The sequence below is a fragment of the Siphateles boraxobius genome, unplaced genomic scaffold, assembly GCF_051911475.1.
Source record: "Siphateles boraxobius isolate OS27281-9 unplaced genomic scaffold, OSU_SipBor_1 68, whole genome shotgun sequence".
Classification (NCBI taxonomy): domain Eukaryota; kingdom Metazoa; phylum Chordata; class Actinopteri; order Cypriniformes; family Leuciscidae; genus Siphateles; species Siphateles boraxobius.
The window spans coordinates 10,125,508-10,143,378 of NW_027509195.1; the positions used below are offsets into that span (position 1 = coordinate 10,125,508).

A 17,871-nucleotide genomic window follows, 5' to 3' on the forward strand; every position below is an offset into this window, starting at 1 on the left:
CTTTAAAGCACTCTTTGGGCGCATGCGCAATAATGTGCTAGACAGAGCGGCTCCATTTCTGTCCTCAGCGCGCAAAGGTGTTGAATTTCAACCGCTCAGTATTAATCATTTCTGGCAGTGCACTTTTCCATATAATGGCACCTTTGGTTTTCCTATTGTATTGTATTAATCATTGTAATTCGTTGGTGAGATTACTGCTATGTTTATTGTGACTAGCTACTATTATTTGTTATTGTAATTTGTACTTATCTATTTTCTTATATCTTTATTTATAGAAAACCACACACACATGCAAAGCAGAATTTATTCAGTGTACTGAGTTGTGGCGACAATAAATGGGTTATTCCCGAATACCTGATCATCTCTGGTAAAAGTCTCTCACCGGACGCTCTGTAGTGGGTCTGTTATCAACTGGCAAAATCAGCTTCTACTAGCCAACATTTTTACATATAGATAGAAAGAGAGATAGATGATAGATAGACAGACAGACAGAGATAGATATAGAGAGCTAGATGATAGATAGATAGAGAGAGAAGAGTTTGCGCTTTCCGCCTTCATAAAGCGTGTACATGTTCTGGTCATCTTTGTCGTTGATGAAGCTCTCTACGAAATCTTCCCTCTTGCGTTGCAGGTTCTCCGGCTTGGCCTCCACGATCTCCATGAATTTGCGGAACTGATTGCGAATGTCTTCTTCCACCTCGTGGTACTGTTTGTCCAACGTCTCCTTCCTGATTTGCAGCAGGGCTTGACGGTTCCGCTGTGAAATTTCATCCAGGACTCGATTCACGCTGCCAAACTCACGTCTGAGTTTCTGAATGTCTTCATCGTCCACATGGTGCAGCACCACCCGGATGAGAGAGCCGGCCACGCCGAAGATGGGATTGACCACCGCTGCTGCTGACGAGATGGTGGCCACACATTCGAGAACCTTCACAAGGCCCCTCTTCAGCTTCTCTGTGTCCTCGAAGATCTCAGCCATTGTGTCTGGAGGAAGATTGGAGGTATTAAGCTCTTATCTTATAGTTGACCTGAAGAAGGAAACAGATCACAATCTCAGAGTTAAACAAATTCTATCAAAAATACTTATCTACAAGGAATCAATGGCTCAATCATCATTTGTGGCTTAATGTTGATTACTGCAAGAATAATTTTGTTCCTCATTTTCTTTTAAAAAATTAGCAAAAAACAGTGAGGAAATTTTAATGGAGGTGAATTAGGTCATTTTTTTGAGGATTTAAAAGCAGAAATGTAAAGCTTATTTTAAAAGCTCTTACATTAATTATGTTACAATGTGCACTTTATTTGAGTTGTAAAGCTGTTGAAATCATAATTTATACAGTTTTATTCAGGGGTTACACTGTCAAACCGATTAATCAAATCAAAGTGCTGTCAAATCAATTAATTGCACCAAACAAAAGTTTGTAAATATACATGTGTGTTTACTTATATACACACATATATTAGTGCTGTCAAATTCATTAATCGCAATTAATCGATTCTAACATAAAAGTTTATATAATATATGCATGTATAATTATTATTATATACTATTTGATATATATATAAACACACACACACACACACACACACAAATGTTAGATGCGATTCATCGATTTGATAGCACTAAACTACGCAGAATAAGAGATTTTTCACACTAAATTTTGTTAACATGCATACTTTTAAGTCTTGTGAGTACACTGAAGTATACTTATGTACAGTGAGTACATAAACGTCTTTACTTCCATTATGAGTGCCCCTTTACAACCCAGAAAGAAGCGGAAGTTATAAGCAAGATTATGCCATAAATGTTGTTGATTAAACTTAACTTGAACTCAGAATACTCCTTTAAACATTTTTTTTTTTGATTAGACTCAGCAACCACAGCAATCTGCCTTTGAAACTTTGACAACTTTGCATTTAATGCAAATCAAAGCCATTTCCATATTCACCTGCATTCTGCAGTCATTGTCCTTAGTCATCACATCATGAATTGACATGGCAGAAATCACATTTGGTCATATAACACGACAAATACAAAGACTAACTGCCATATGAGAGAGAAAAAAATATATCCATTTATTGTGCAAAGACTAATCAAACATACGCAAATAATTTTATAATAATTCGTAATGTGTAACTCACATCATTAGAAATATATTTTTACAATATATTCAGTCACAATAATGACCAAAACATGCTTATTATTCTTTAAAAAAAGTTTTTTAGCTGTGATATACAGTATTAAAGGGATAGTTTTTGAAAATGATCCCATAATTTACTCACCCTCAAGCAATCCTAGTGTAGGTGTATATGACTTTGTTCTTTCATCCAAACACAATCTGAGTATTATTACAAAATATCCTGGCTTTGCTTCAGAAGGCCTTTATTAACCTCCTGGAGTGGTATGGATTACTTTTATGATGGATGGATGCACTTATTTTGGAGCTTCAAAAACTCCCATTATAAAGGATATTTTGTAATATTACTCTGTGTTTGGCTGAAAGATGAAAGTAATTTACACTTAAGGCCCGTTCACACCAAGCACGATAACTATAAAGATAACGATAAAGATATAATTCTAAAAATCGTTCTCCATATTAAAGAATAGCAGAGTTCACACCAGAACTATAACGATAAAGATATGAGGAACGATATCGTTTGGATCACTTTCAGAACGATTTTTTTCCTGCTGTCGAACGATAAAACACTGACAGCCAATCAGAATCCATTCTAATTTAAAGGTCTCGCGCATTTAAAAGGGCAGATGACATTGCAGAGAAGTTAATCGTCGAGGTACAAAAAATCCTCCACTGTTTGACAAGTCAACCCTCCTTTTCAAGGATACGTTAAAAAGATGGATATATGGAAAACAATCGGTCGTATCCTGGGAATAAATGGTGATACGTATTAACGATGAGATATTATGCAGTCTAGCATAGTGTAACAAAATTACCTCAGGTAGGCTATCCAGCGCTAGTTTTGACAACATTGCTGAAGTTGCAGTGAAAAAGGCGTTGTATACATAAAGGTGTGGTTGACTAGGCGATGTTTTTATCCCATCATTGACTAGGTCAGCTAAATTCACAGTTAGATTAGATCGATTACACTAGACTTGCTAGATTCACTGTTTAGATGCGCTCGGAACATAGCATGCTGGCTGAGGACATCTGCTGGCAAAGACGTGTAAAGGCAATAAGAACAGAAAAAACATATTCAATGACATTGTTGTAAACAACAATTATAATAAAATGTAATCTATAACATCAGTCAATATAATTAAAGCTATTGTAGTACGTTTTTATGAATGAAACTGTTGCTGATTCATTCGAAAATATGAATACAATTTCTCTTCAAAAGACGACAACTCTCTAATCAGAGTGACAGATTCTCCCAACTCCTCTCGTCTTTTAAGGATATCGTGTACCCAAAAGCGCCTGTTTTTCTTTTGATATTTTTTTGTAACGTAAAGCAGCAGCAGGTCATCCATTTTCGCTATTTTGAAACCGTAGCGCGGGCTTAGAATAAAAAGACCGTTATCGGTTATTGGTGTGGACGCATATATAGTTATCTTTATCGTTATCTTTATAGTTATCGTGCTTGGTGTGAACGGGCCTTTAGGATGGCTTGAGGGTGAATTAGATTATGTGATAATTTTCATTTTTGGGTGAACTATCCCTTTAAGAAGAGATTGCATCAAAAAGTCCATGGGCAAGCAGAGATAGAGTGACCCATTTTACACCCAACAGGATTTATTGAAACTTCCTTATTCAAGATTGCTTGTGACATTAAAACTTTCAGCATATTATGAAACGGATTTGTCTCAGCAGTTGTTCAGTGTGACTTCAGTTTTCCTCAGGGCATTGGTCCAGAATATCTTGCATCTTGTCTTGAATCTCAATGACCCTCGGGCCCCATTTCTTTCTCACTTTATCCTCGTTTTCCTCATTGATGGTGGTGTAGGCCATCAGCCCCATAAGTCCGATGTAAAACAGGTGGGCCAGGTGAGAGCAGCGGGCCTCCATCACCTTTTTTTTTTTTTTACAGTCCTCCAGGTACACTTGTAGGATGGGTCTCCCAAACAGAGCGGTTCCCATCACACCACGATAAAACACATCTAGGCTCATGTCCCTCTTGTCCTTCTTGTAGATCTTCACAAACTCCTGAATGTGACGATCTGAGTTCGCAGGGTCCAGTTTTACTCTTTCCAACATGGTGTTGAATGCACCGTACTGATGCTTGATGACTTCCTCGTGTTTACCGTAATTCTCGTTGATCTCATCAATGCGGATCTGTCGGAGCACCTCCTTGTTCTTCTCTGAGATGGTTTCCAGCTTTTCATGGATCTCCCTGAAGTCTTTGCCCATCTCATGGTCTTCCTCTTCGGTGAGGCCTTTCCTGACGACCCCGACGACTGAAGTCACAATCCCAAAGAGAGGATCTATGGAGGAGGCGAAGGAGGAGATCTTCTCCACATAGCACAGCACTTTGACCGCAGTCGCTTTGATCTCCTGTTTTTCTGCCATTGATGGGTCTGAATCTTGGACTTTGGCTCTTCTAGTCTTTCAGTGTTTTCTGATTCTGAAATTAAAGGAATACATATTCTTTATAAAACAATACAGACCATAATTACATTTCAATACTTCTGGGGGGGGGGGGGGGCTTCAGGCTTCAGCATTGTATATACTTTACAGAGAGGGCAATTACACAACACATTTCTTTATTTTGAAACTGAACCTGCATTGTCAAAATAGAGAAATGCTTTGTGGAATTTCCTTCTCTGTTTGAATATACTTTACATTTTTACTGAAATTTTAAATTGAGTATAAATCTTGAGTATACATTTTATATGTAAACTTTCATTTCATTCAATACTGAAAATGATCAAATAGTTCAATGCAAAATTTCAAAATTGACAATTTTACTAATTTGTGTGAGTTTTGTATTTTTACGCATATTAGGTTATCAAGCTGTTAGAATAGCAACATACTAACATTTATCTCTATTGGAATCAACGTTGAGTAGTCTCTTTTATTTTAGTTGCTGCCTATGTAGTGTCCCAAATTGATCTCTTTTAAGGTTCAATGACCATTAGATTCTACCTTAAAAGGCAGCTGTTTATGTAGCCCGTTATGTATATTTTCTCTTTCTATGAACATAAAAGGTTGCTGTCCAGTTCTGAATCTGCTGTGTCCAGAATGGTAATAATCAATTGTACCTGTTTCCTAATAAGTAACTAAAATTGAACTTTCACGCCACGGACATACCTGTAGAAAGAATCTAAACTTATAAAAAATAAAAATAAAAAATAAATAAAAAAAAGTATATAACATGACATTTTATTTACAGGTTTTTGTGCTTTCAGAAAGGAAGTTCACATTAAGTGTTGACTCTTATTCACAAAAGTAAGGGATTATTCAATAAACATTAGTAATCAAAAACCGGTTTGCACAGAAACAATCAAACTAGTAATTCAAAGCTAAAACAATACAATTGATAAGCAAGTTAGATTTGACATTCCCATCAAACCACATGACATAATGAATGATGTCATGCTTGTGGCTTTACTCATGTTTTCCTCATTATAAACAAAAAGATTTAATAAATGGATTATATAAAAATATACAATTTTTCTATAACATGCAGTTTATCTTTGTCAGTCACTAAAATAGGTTTCTAGACTGAATGAATGGCAGTATGGCTTGTGAACAGGCTAACACAATTAGCTTAAGATAGAGGTTAGATCAGGGATGTCCAATCCTGCTCCTGGAGGGCCACTGTCCTGCAGAGTTTAGCTCCAACCCCAATTAAACACACCTGAGCCTGATAATCAAGGTCTTAGGTATAGTAGAAACTTCCAGGTAGGTGTGTTGAGGCAGGCTAGAGCTAAACTCTGGAGGACACAGGCTCTCCAGGACTGAGTTTGGACACCCCTGGGTTAGATGAACAGCAAAACATATTCGGTTACATGAAGCAGCAATATTATTCCACACTCATGTCACAGGATACACGTTTAAGCAGGAGAATGTTCTAAGCTATGAATCTTACCTTTAAATGTGTCTGTAGCTGTCAGTTCCTAATGGTGCTGCTGCTGTTTTTGTACAAGCAGCCACCATTTCACTGTCCTGTCTGAGAAACAGCACTTCCCTCTTTGTCAAAAAAGGGCAGGGTGTGGGAGTGACTCATACCACAGCAATGCTGATTGGTTTAGAAGGGGAAAAAAAAGCATGCAGCTTTTCCGCAATCCCCTTTCTGAAGAACACACACACCCTGCATGGAAAATGGCTGCAATGCGCTCTGCCGAGTTCAGAATTGAATCTTGTCACTAATAGACACGAATGAATAACTAGTTTGAGCAGATGAGTAAATTAGAGAACATTTAGATTGCCTATATAAAAAAAAAGAAAAATAGGAAATGCTGATGTTGTCTAGTCTAATACTAATGCATGAGTCAAACAGTATGTGGAAAAACAGTTTATGGACCATTAAACAAATGATCATTAAAAAATTAAACAAATAATTTTTTCTTCATTCCGCTCGTGTTTCATGAATGAGGCCGTGTGTAAAAATTCAGGAAGCAGGTACGTCCTGTTGTGTGGCTTATCTGGTTAAGTGAGAAAAAAACACTAAAGCAAAAAAAGAATGAATATACGCAGAAAGGAGAGGCGGTCGGGCAACTGTGCGTGTCAGCTGCCATTTCAACAGCTGGAAGAGAGTCAAGTTCATGACAGGTGTGTGTTGTGAACTGGGCTTTGTGTAAGTTCATTTTGTAAACAGAGTGCCGGTAGATTACATTGAATAGCTAAGAAAATAATATGCATTGTATGCTTGGAGGAAAAGGTCACATTTTCACTTTGTTTAACAGAGAATGAGTGTCACCTCTATCCAGTTAAGACAGGAAAATGAACTCTTACGTTGCAGTGAGAAAGACAGGATGTCCCAAATGGAGATCTTGTTTTTTTCCCCTTCCAAGTACCTGCCGCAGAACAGAGGGAGTAAAGCATAGACATTTTAGCAAAGTATATTCATAGAGTTTTGGGTCAGTTCCAGTCTGTTGATATTGCAATAATGACTAGTGATAATCTTGGTAGCCTCCGTTAGAATGTTATCAGATGTTTCACTCTATTGCTTTCCAGCAACGGTGTGTGGCAATTAACAGCAACTGTTGCTAACTAAAAGCCAGGTCTTTTTTGTAAATATATATTCCATTTCTTTAACAGGAAACATTCTCAGAACTTAAGCTAACATAAGTTTCACTCAGAGAGAGTTATGAATGACGTTCTTCCAGTAACGTACTGTAAATATCAGAGGTGTCAAGTAACGAAGTACAAATAATTCGTTACCTTAATTAAGTAGAATTTTGAGTAGAGACCCCTTTACAGTTGGTAAACATGGTGACGTTTTTTTGTGGGCGGAGCTTAGGTGGAGGCAGAACGATCCCTCTGGCCGCTTCACTAACGTTAGTTTGCAAGTTTTGTTAGCTTGTTTTTTAACAATGACTGGAGAAAATCCGATTTTATCTTAATGTGCAAGGTCCCTCACTGTCCAGGACCGCGATTGTTATTTGCAAAAGTTAATTTTAACGGACGGAACCAGATTGGTTTATCCGTACACGCTCACTCAATGGATGGACGATCTGACAGGATTAACGTTAACGCTAGGCTACCTCTGGTTGAGTGGCCTGACTTCTACCTATCCGATAGAGAAACAGAGCGTAAAGAGAAACTGAGGGCATATAAATCTTTAGATGCCTATAACTATGTGCTGAATGGTCATGTACAAGACTTGTGTGGTACGATCTGCAGTTCTGCCTAGCAAGCGCCAAGAAGACGACAATGTAAAGAGTGACATTACAGTGCAATTTTAATGATGTGAATATTTTCTAGAAATAAAAATTCCAGATACAGCATATTCATTTTTCATCGATTCTAGCACCCAACAACACAACAAGATGACATTCAATAATAATAATACTAATTTAAGCTCCTTATTATGTAGCCGAATCTGTGCTGGTTTGTATTTGCTGCCTCCAGTTTTCACTTTTTTTTGAGGAACGTAATATTTGATCGTTTATTTTCATTACTGTCGCTACTTCCTGCCTTACTTTTTTTTATTCCAGTTTTCACTTTGTTTTGCCTCCAGTTAGCGCCGTGACGTAATTGTGACGTCGGCGCAAAAGGGGTCTATATCTATACTTTACTGGAGTAATTATTTTTCAGCAAACTTTTAGTTCTACTCCTTACATTTTCACGCAATTATCTGTACTTTCTACTCCTTACATTTTAAAAACAGCCTCGTTACTGCTATTTCATTTCGGCTTGTTGTCATTCCGGCTTGTCATCGTTCAAAAAAATGACAGTGTGTGTGTGTTCACTCCTCACTACTCTGCTCCTAATGTGTGTGCACTTACTTGGATGGGTTAAATGCAGAGGTCAAATTCCAAGTATGGGTTACCATACTTGGCCATCACGTGTCACTTTCACTTTCATTTTTGGAACTTGTAACAGCAGGACACCTAGTGTTTCATCAGGTGTGATCCGCCGAATCAGCGTTTGATTGACACAGTCGGAAACAGACCACACAATCGCACATCTGTATAAAAGTGAAATCAACGCATATTGACCTCGTGGGTTTTTAAGAGAGGAGTTTGATTTTGAAATAGCGGATTTTTGGTGATATAGTGGCACATATAGTGCGATTTGTTTAGTTATATTTAGGCTTACATTTAAATTTACACAACACATTGACTGATAGGCTAGAGACACAGAGTATATAGTGACACATTAATAGATATAAATATATATAGACAGCTAGATTCATAGATATATAGATACATATATATATAGATTAAAGATAGGCTACATATATAAATACATAGATAGATTATAGATATATAGATTATAGATACATATTTAAATAAATAGATAGATTATAGATACATAGTATATATACATATCTAAATACATAGATATATTGTAGATACATATATCTAATTACATAGATAGATTAGAGATACATATCTAGATAGATTTGTATAGATAGATAAAATGGAGGCTCCCCAGAAGAGATGCCGTACATATGTGCTGTGGGAGCATTTCCATTTAGAAACCCCAAATAAAGTGAGATGTGTGTGTGTGTGTGTGTGAAATGCAACGCAGGAATCAACTGTACGATTAGGTAGGCCACAATGACCATACTACCCATGTAATTGGCCATAACTGTCATATTATTGTCATTATTATATATTTTTTTCTCCTGTTTTGGCTCATAGGCTCACATCTGCATGCAAGAAGGTGTGCAGTCCAGATGTGGAGGTTATGAGAGTTTTAGAGCCTTGGCACTGGCTACACTGCTGGACCCAAGGTTCAAAAATATGGCATTTGGAAATGCTGCCAAAGCCCAGAACGCTGAAAAACACATGACACTTGAGTGTGCTTCACTGATGCGTTCAAACACAAATCCTGGTGAGCAGTTTCAGTCTGTGTTATATTATGTAATCTGATTCATGTAATATATACTTCATATATGCCGTCAGTTTAGCATTTTTTACTAATTGCCGTTTTCATTTTTATTCAGAGCCAGAAATGTCAACATCATCACCATCAACATCAACACCAGTAGAAACACAGGACAGTTTATGGGAACTTTTTGATACTCGTATCAAAATTTTATCCATCAAACCCAGATGATACACAATGCTACAGCTGATGCCACAGTGGAAGTGAAAAAATACATCAACGATGCGTATTTTCCCAGAACTCATGATCCACTAACTTACTGGAAAGAGAGAGCAGTAATCTTTCCTCATTTGTATGTATAATTAATATATAATTAGTCTTTCTAGGCGGCGACCCTGAGTTTTCATCATTCGAAGTTCAGGAGTGAACCAGGGTGAGGCACGAGATGCAACCAGTCTCCTCAACAGAAGCATGCATCTCAAGTGTTTGAGACAAAGCATTATTGTTGATACAGCAGATTTCTGACGGACAGTAGACATTCTGACAAGGTGAAACAGAGAAAGAAGTTGGATTCAAAGAAATTGATTTTACGATAAGTCAGCATTTTCTTCAGTGGTGATATAGATATCGGAAAACTACTCAAGTTTGTGATCTGAGAATGCAAAATCAGAGCCACTAACAAGAATATTATTTAAGCCAGATGTATGAGATCCAGTATATGACCTCTGGAGTGAGTAGCAAAAGTTACATGTTGAGTCAAGTTGAAACAGTCCAGCACAGACATTAATTCTTTGCATTGTGCAGTGTTTTCATGCATTAAAATCACCAAGCAAAATAACAGACGAATGCCTACTAAAGACAAGAGTAAGTAACTCACTAATATCAGAGAAAAAGTCAGGGGGACATTTTTGGAAATCGGTAAATTAAGATTACAGCCAGTGAAATTTGGCCAGTCATTTTCAGCGCTAGGTATTCAAATGCTGTAACATCATGGAACTCGACCTTGGATATTTTAATATTCCCACGGCAAACCGCAGCCAGCCCTCCACCTCTACGATGTACTGATGTTACTTGACCATTACGCTCACGGTTAGCTCTGAACCAAACACCAGAAAGTGTTTTATAGATTATTGTCTTTGATGTGCTATATTATTAAATGGTGTAAGATCAAAATTCCAATCTTGGGGAAGCTTCATTTGACAATTGTAATTTGACAAGCTACTAAAGTAGTTAAATTAATCTTTTGACAAAGTAATTATCTATATACTTCAAGTGGGTAAAGAGGTAATATATTAGAAAATATATAAATGGGAGTATATTTACAATTTAGGGTGAAGGTTGTAGAATTAATAAATTATATTTCAAATTGGATTAGAGCTTGTGTTTTTAAAGCAGATTATACATTGATGCATGTTTATTCTTATAAGGTGTTTTCCTTAAACTTTTGGTTACTTCTAGAAAATAAGGCATGCTTTTTGAAATAAATGACTTGAGAACTTTGGCATCACCCCTTTTTATATATATTTGTTAGTTTTGTATTAAGTTTAAAATAATTTTCAATCAAATCTATTTTTTTTTCTCGAGGATCTTGAAATCAAGGCCCTTTTATGCCGGGCGTACACCAAAGGATTTTCACAGTCCCAGATTAAAGACCGGCAGTCTTTAGGAATCTTACTGGAGTCTCGGCGCGCTCCCGTCGTCTCGATCGTTAAATGTGAGGTGATAATCTGCAGTCGGCGACCCGATTTATGCCAGTTTTTCTCTAGTCTTTCATATCAAACATGTTTGATATTATCACAAGTCTTAGTCTGAGACTAAAAACTGTGAACCCAAGTCTTTAGATGTGAGCTGATAATCTTATAAAGTCTTTTCTAAATCTTTTCAAAGTCTTTAGGTGTACAGAAAGCATTAGTTGTGTAAAGTAACATACAAAACATTCAGAACATTAATGTCTTGACCTGAATTATCAGTATATCTTTGGCTATTTGCTTGTTCCACCAGCAGGTGGTGTTAATATGCTCAAGTGTTGTGCCAATCATTTCCATTAAGAGAGGGTACATAGCTGTGCCAAGGCTAATGTAAAGAACCTCAAGCTAAATGTTATCAAATGTGGGGAGAATTTTCACCATGAACACTTCCCCATAAGAGCTCGAAAACGTAAATAACAAAATTTAAAAGCTATAAACATAAAAGATCTATTTTATGGTGTGTAAATGTAAGCAATCCTTCAAGGCTGGGCTTATATTTCTACTACGTTTACTACCACTTTTATTTGTTAATTTTGACATTGACAAGATTAATATGCTAAAAGCAAATCAATTATTGTGATTTTATCATTTCTGCACCTACTTATCATGCGCACCTACTTTATATTGCACTAAAAAAATAAATGGACACATTTGTTTTGCTATAATAATTGTCTGACTGTCAGAAGACTTGTCACTAAATAAAGATGAAAAAAAAGAATATTGAACTGAGCTGAAATTATTTTTGTGAGAAGACTGAAATTATATGAGGCATATAATAAGCCCTGTAGAAATCAGTTAACTGTGCTTCCTCCTGCTTACATTAGTTTATGTCACTGGGATGTCAGCTGTCTTGACCAGGAACAAACAAAGGAATAAAGGCAGCAGTTTTTAGATCTCCTTCCACAGGTATGTCTGTGGATTACAGTTGTGCTGAATCACTGGCTGACGCTTTTGTTCCTTGCAGAAGATTCACTAATTCATAACAGCTGAATCCGTCATCAAGAGTCAGAACTTCAGAATATAGTGATTTCATATGCATTCAAATGCACTTTTCCCTGCTGTGACATGGTTTCCATGATCAGTTCATTTACAGCTGGTACTTCCACATTTTAGTATGTGATGATTTACACTGTCAGTGTGCTCTGTGATCTTATTATTTATAGTCCAGATGGATTTTAAGCTGTTGAATGCTTGAATCAAGAAACTATTTGTTTTTCTTTGCTTATCTTATTGGCCATTTTCCTTTCAATTAATCAGAATCAGCTTCTGTGGTTGGTGCCAAACATCAGTACTTGGAAAGACAGCAATGATAGACACAGAATAGTGTGTGTACGGTGAGTTTCAAAGGTACGGGGACTCTCAGATAGTATAAATATAAATTTGATCTATAAATATGAATTTGCCAAGTTTACATATTGCTCTTTTTAAATTGCACAATGAGGTTCATGGTTCTTTTTTTTAAATAATGGATGTTTTGGTGCCTAGCTCCTTTTTATTTGTCTCTATATTTTTGATGCATGACACACCTAATACATATTCTGTTTGGAACAACATGTAAATAATGCCAGCACTGTGGTTTTAAGAATGTGTGTTGGATGGATTAGTTACTTACTGTGGGTCTACTGACTTATTGAACTTGATATTCCAGTGTAAAATGAATAAGTCACTATTGACATTTTTCAATGAAATGCCAAATCTGATTGCTTATTTTCAAGCACATGCTATATCACTGAACATCTCTGAACAAGAGCCATTGGCTCCTCTAGTTTATTCTCTATGTAGACATTTATCCTTTCGAAGAATCTCAGCATCTTGAGGATTTTCTGCATCCAATCCTGTTAGGTGAGCTTGTGTGCTATTGGAGCCACTGACCTAATAAACATTTATTGGATATTTTTCAGGGTGAAATTGGTCGAAAATGAAATTATTTCAATGGAGACCGCATTAAGGAAGAACTAAGGTAACATTGAGACGATAAATGGCTGCACAGTGTATTTTTGCATCTCACACGAAACCGTCCTGACACACGTGATGTTTTTCTGCGTTCCTGAGGTCACCTGATGGGGCCGGACTCAATGTGAGGCACTGTGGCCAAATCATATTCATGGAAAAGTCATTTTGTTCGGATTAAAAGAATCTCTTAAGTTATTTACGAGGAGACTAAGTTCATGCTCCTCCCGAGGTTGAGCAGACTGCAGTCAGACACTTTCTTTCTGATTGGTTGGGCACATTTCTAGAGGAAATAACTTTGCTAATAGGTCAATTTTCATAAAAAAAAATACTCCATATTACCTGACTTGCTTGATTAAAAAAACAAACAAAAAAACCTAAACATATCTTTTTATATTGTTGCCTGCTGCCGTTCTGTTGCTAGGTCATGTTGAGGCCTTGTGTCCTTGCCGATGGAGCCAAGCACTATGACTGTTTTGATCTCCAATAAAGCCTGGAAACAAGCAAGTCACCCTTACTCAGCCTGTATAATGATGCAAGAAACACAAATTCATTTTAAATAAACTGAGATGTACAAAACTGTAGGTCTAAAATCTTCTGAGCTATACCTATGTAGACAGTATTTATGGCATCTTTTTAAAAGATTTTTATTCACATGAAAACATTCATCAACTCACACATTAGTTGAGGTAAACAGAAGCTCAAGCACGTGCGAGAACCAATGAGGTTCATTCTCGTGTTACGCAGCACGTTTGAGCTTGCGTAAGAGGTTTGTTCTCACGCATCAAGCAGGTTTGGTTGAGCTTCTGTTTATGTTCGCTGATCAATGTTTATATGTGAATAAAACCCATAAATTAAATATTTTCATCATATAAAGTGATTTGGATTTGGAAAATTTGGACTAAACCTCTCAATTCATATGGATTAGTTTTACGATCTCTTTATGACTGTCAAAGAGGTAGTTGCTTAGCTGTCAATGGGGAGACAGAAAGCTCTCAGATTTCATCAAATAGATTTTCATTTGTGTTCCAAAGCTAAACGAAAGTATTACGAGATTGGAATGACATGAGCGTCAGTGATTATTGACATAACTTTTATTTTTGGGTGAACTATCCCTTTAATGGAGGTTTGGGTGCTGCCTTAGAAGATAGTTGCCTATATGTTCACTAAAATTATATACCTTTAATATATTACAAAATTTTTTTGAATTCATTATTTTTGGTTAAAAAAAGTGCACTCCATGATGAGAGTGTCCCTCAGCCTAAATTTTAAATGCCACTTGTTTCTGACAAGCAATTGCAAATGGCTAATCATGGTTTGTTGGTGTGTCTTCAGAGAAGGAAATGAACGGAATTTATTGATTTCGAAAGTATCTTTATAGCTTTTGTCCGTGGTACAAGCTGTCAAGTGTGGTTTTGCTGGGCTGTGACGTAAACTAAAGGCTGTTGGCTATAATACCACTAACACAAGCTGCTTATATTTACTCTCTCCAGATGTGTATGACGACGAGAAGATGTGGTGAAATGCCACATAAGTCTTCAGTTCCTCCGTGACCAATGAAGCAGCTGTTCAATAGAGAATGGTAGAGGTCTTTTCAGCGAGGAGACGTCAACTATTTAGTGTGCATAATAGCACTTTAACTAGATTATCATAATTATTGCCTTGATTGAAGTTCTATTTCAGTTTTCAATTTTAAGGTGCACATTTGTTAAATGTTTATTGCTGATGCTTTGCCATGATTTGCTTCACAATCATTCATTTATTATGTATTTTAGAATATTTTCACATCTATAAGCAGAGTTGTAGTCATGACAAAACCTCTGAGATCAAGACCAGATCCTTTAAGACAACGACCAGACCAAGATCAGACCCAGGGGGCCTCAAGAGGGCGGTTGCTTTTGGTTTAGGTCTTAAAGGATCTGCTTGCAAAACAGCAAAAGAATAATGCTGACATTTTCAGAAAGCTTGCATTTCAGCCTTTGCTCTGTGAAATGAAATGCCACATCGTTTCACGTCATCAGACAGCTGCACATAGAAATCAACTGTAGAGTAACTTTACAGTGTAAAGATGGCTGTAAATAGTTCAATATATGCAAGGAAACAATACCAAAAACTATTCAGTATGCATGCATATGCAGGTCATGATCACTCAGCAGCAGTCTATGGGAGGCTTTCAAACTTTTATCAAATATTTCCTTAAATATATGTGTACAAAACAGTAATATAGCACATCAAAGACTTAAATAATCTACAAAACACTTCCTGGTGTTTGGTTCAGAACAAACCCTAAGCGTAATGTTTGAGTAATATCAGTACAGTGCTGCATTCCAAAGACTGTAAGAAGTGCAGAACAGATTATGTATGGGAATGTTTTCACTATCTGTGAGAGCTCAATGATCAGATTTCATCAGAAACAGTGTGTAACAGAATCTTTGATGTGTTCAAATCCAATAATGTGGCGGGGGGGATTCTGTATCTCTGCCATGAAAGTTTGAACAGTGAGGATGTTAAACACAAAGAAAAAATTTTTTTAGACTGATTGATGGATTGTTTGTATATTAAACAATATCAGAAGAAAAATGTAGGTTGTATACTATATACATATCATGTCAGCAATGTGTGCTCTCAACCAAATGTGATGTTTTTATATATTCTATATATATGTTTTTTTATATGTTGTAGACACCAAAGAAAACATCTGACACATTTTACTTTGACAGTTTCATTTGGAATCATCCATTAGTGAAGTAAATAGTCCATTTCATTTTGATTTTGAAGGGTGTGGATTCGAATCCATTGCTGCTTCAATGTATATGTATTTATGAGTGATTATAATCAAGGTATTAATCAATATGTTTCCTTCTAAATATCAAATGAGTTGAATTACTTCTCTGGAGATTTTACCAGTTACCAGTGTGATTACTGAAATGTTCTTTTCTATGTACAGTCGCTGGTAATATAATTAGAATATAATCAAACAGTTTATTTATGTCCGTAATTCCATTCAAAAAGTGAAATTTGGATATTATATTCATCCATTAAACACAGACTGATATATTTCAAATGTTTATTTCATTTAATTGTGATGATTAAAACTGACAACTAATGAAAATCCCAAATTTAGTATCTCCGAAAATTAGAATATTACTTAAAGGGTAAGTTCGGCGTTTTACAAGTAAAGCACTGTTTTAAGATCGTTTCTGATGAAATCGAATGGTTAAGATTAAAATTTGGACATATGCTGCTGTCCCTAGAATTTTAGGTTTTTGTGTTAGCACCCCCCCAACACCACCTATACAATGGGTTCATAGGGGCACTGGAAAAATCATTCATAAATGCATTAAACTTTAGTTTACAAAGACGTGAAACTCACCGAGTGGTCAGGGGTGTTCACTGATATGCTCACGCAAAAATCGCTGCAAAAGATTGCTCGTACTTTACAGAGAAACGGGCTCTGATAATACTTATATCACTGACAACAGTAGTCCGGCCAGGATATTGTCATTTAAAAAGTGAAGTTGCAGCCCTCAACTGATGTTGATGTTGTCATGTTGTGTTTTGGTCTGATGCGCCACCCTCCACCTATCTACCAATCACGAAGTCAGTAGTGTTGCGGCATCCAGGTTGCCAGCTCTGCTAGTTACCACGGCTGCAGCTAGAAACGTGTCAGAATCGGATTAAAAAAATGTCTAACGTTGCGAAACCAAAAAAACTCGTTATGAATCCGAAATACAAAGTCCGAAATAAAACAAGGATCTGTATAGGAGATGCCTTTGAAAGATGGAGACGGCTGAAAACGGAGAAGAATTTGAAGACAGGCGCCAACTTTGCTAATTTTCTCCTGGACAGGTAAGATTCATCTATGTTTGGCTAACTTGTACTTGATGGATGGTAAAGGGATATTTCAAATATTCATGACAGTCGAACAAAGTTATGCATGTTCATTCAAAGTAACGTTACGTTAGCTCATATGGAGGAGGTGGGTCATCGACTTGAAAAGGTAAGGAATTGTTTAGGTAATAAAAACGGCGAGTCGTCATTGCTAACATTAGCAATGCATTATCAGAGCCCATTTCTCTGTTATTATGCTGAGACGCTGAGGAAAACAACATTAGCACACCCATTAAGGCAATGTGAAACGTAATTGGTAAAAATGATTCCTCATTCGTTCTTCGCGTATATTGTCAAGTACACATGCTGCAAGTTGACCTGTATGAATAGCTGTATCTTTGATATCGGTTATACACAGTGACAGAGGCTTGTGCTTGTACTTGCGTTAATGACAGATACCTACCGTTACAAGTTAGACTAACAGCTACTGTTCTAACAATACATGGTCACATACGAGCGTACATCTTTACGATTATATTTGGCTAATCGCCATTAGTAAACTTTTGCGATATATAATAACTATGCAAAACATCTCTCATTTGAAGCAGAAACATAATTAACAGAAAAAAAAACTTACTGTGTAAGACTCGTCATTTGCCATTGGAAGCTTCTTGTAGCAGCCTACGTTCCTGCTGTATCCTGCAGCCTATCTGGCAACCTCGAGTCAGTGGAAGGGGAAGGCGAAACACCGCTCTACAGTAATTTGAAAGTGATTGCAGTACCAGTTTTGGCCACGATATTACATACGGCTCCTTTAATGAAGTGGTCAAAATGATGTCTCTCGATATTGCGCATCTTATGATTAGGCTACTCTTCACTTTTCATAT

General features: G+C 36.7%; 1 protein-coding gene and 1 long non-coding RNA gene across 4 annotated transcripts in view; one reads left to right on the top strand and one right to left on the bottom strand.

Annotated features, from left to right (window-relative positions):
• Positions 1 to 290: 290 nt before the first annotated feature.
• Positions 291 to 17,871, bottom strand: part of LOC143722909 (protein rapunzel-like) — a 96,916-nt gene continuing 79,335 nt past the window's right edge. Inside the window, exons 3-4 of one of the 3 annotated variants that reach the window (XM_077214665.1) lie at positions 6,912 to 6,973; positions 291 to 984 (exon numbers count right to left, since the gene is read on the bottom strand). In XM_077214665.1, coding sequence (XP_077070780.1) covers positions 509 to 984; positions 6,912 to 6,973 — 538 coding nt within the window. In that variant the 3' untranslated portion in view covers positions 291 to 508. Of the gene's footprint in view, positions 985 to 2,052; positions 4,579 to 6,045; positions 6,151 to 6,911; positions 6,974 to 17,871 lie in introns of those variants that run through there. The other 2 variants (XM_077214668.1, XM_077214666.1) reach the window with 2 other exon arrangements.
• On the top strand, positions 9,269 to 11,925 carry LOC143722920 (uncharacterized). Its single transcript, XR_013197009.1, has 2 exons — positions 9,269 to 9,461; positions 9,574 to 11,925. It is a non-coding gene; the product is annotated as an uncharacterized LOC143722920 (long non-coding RNA).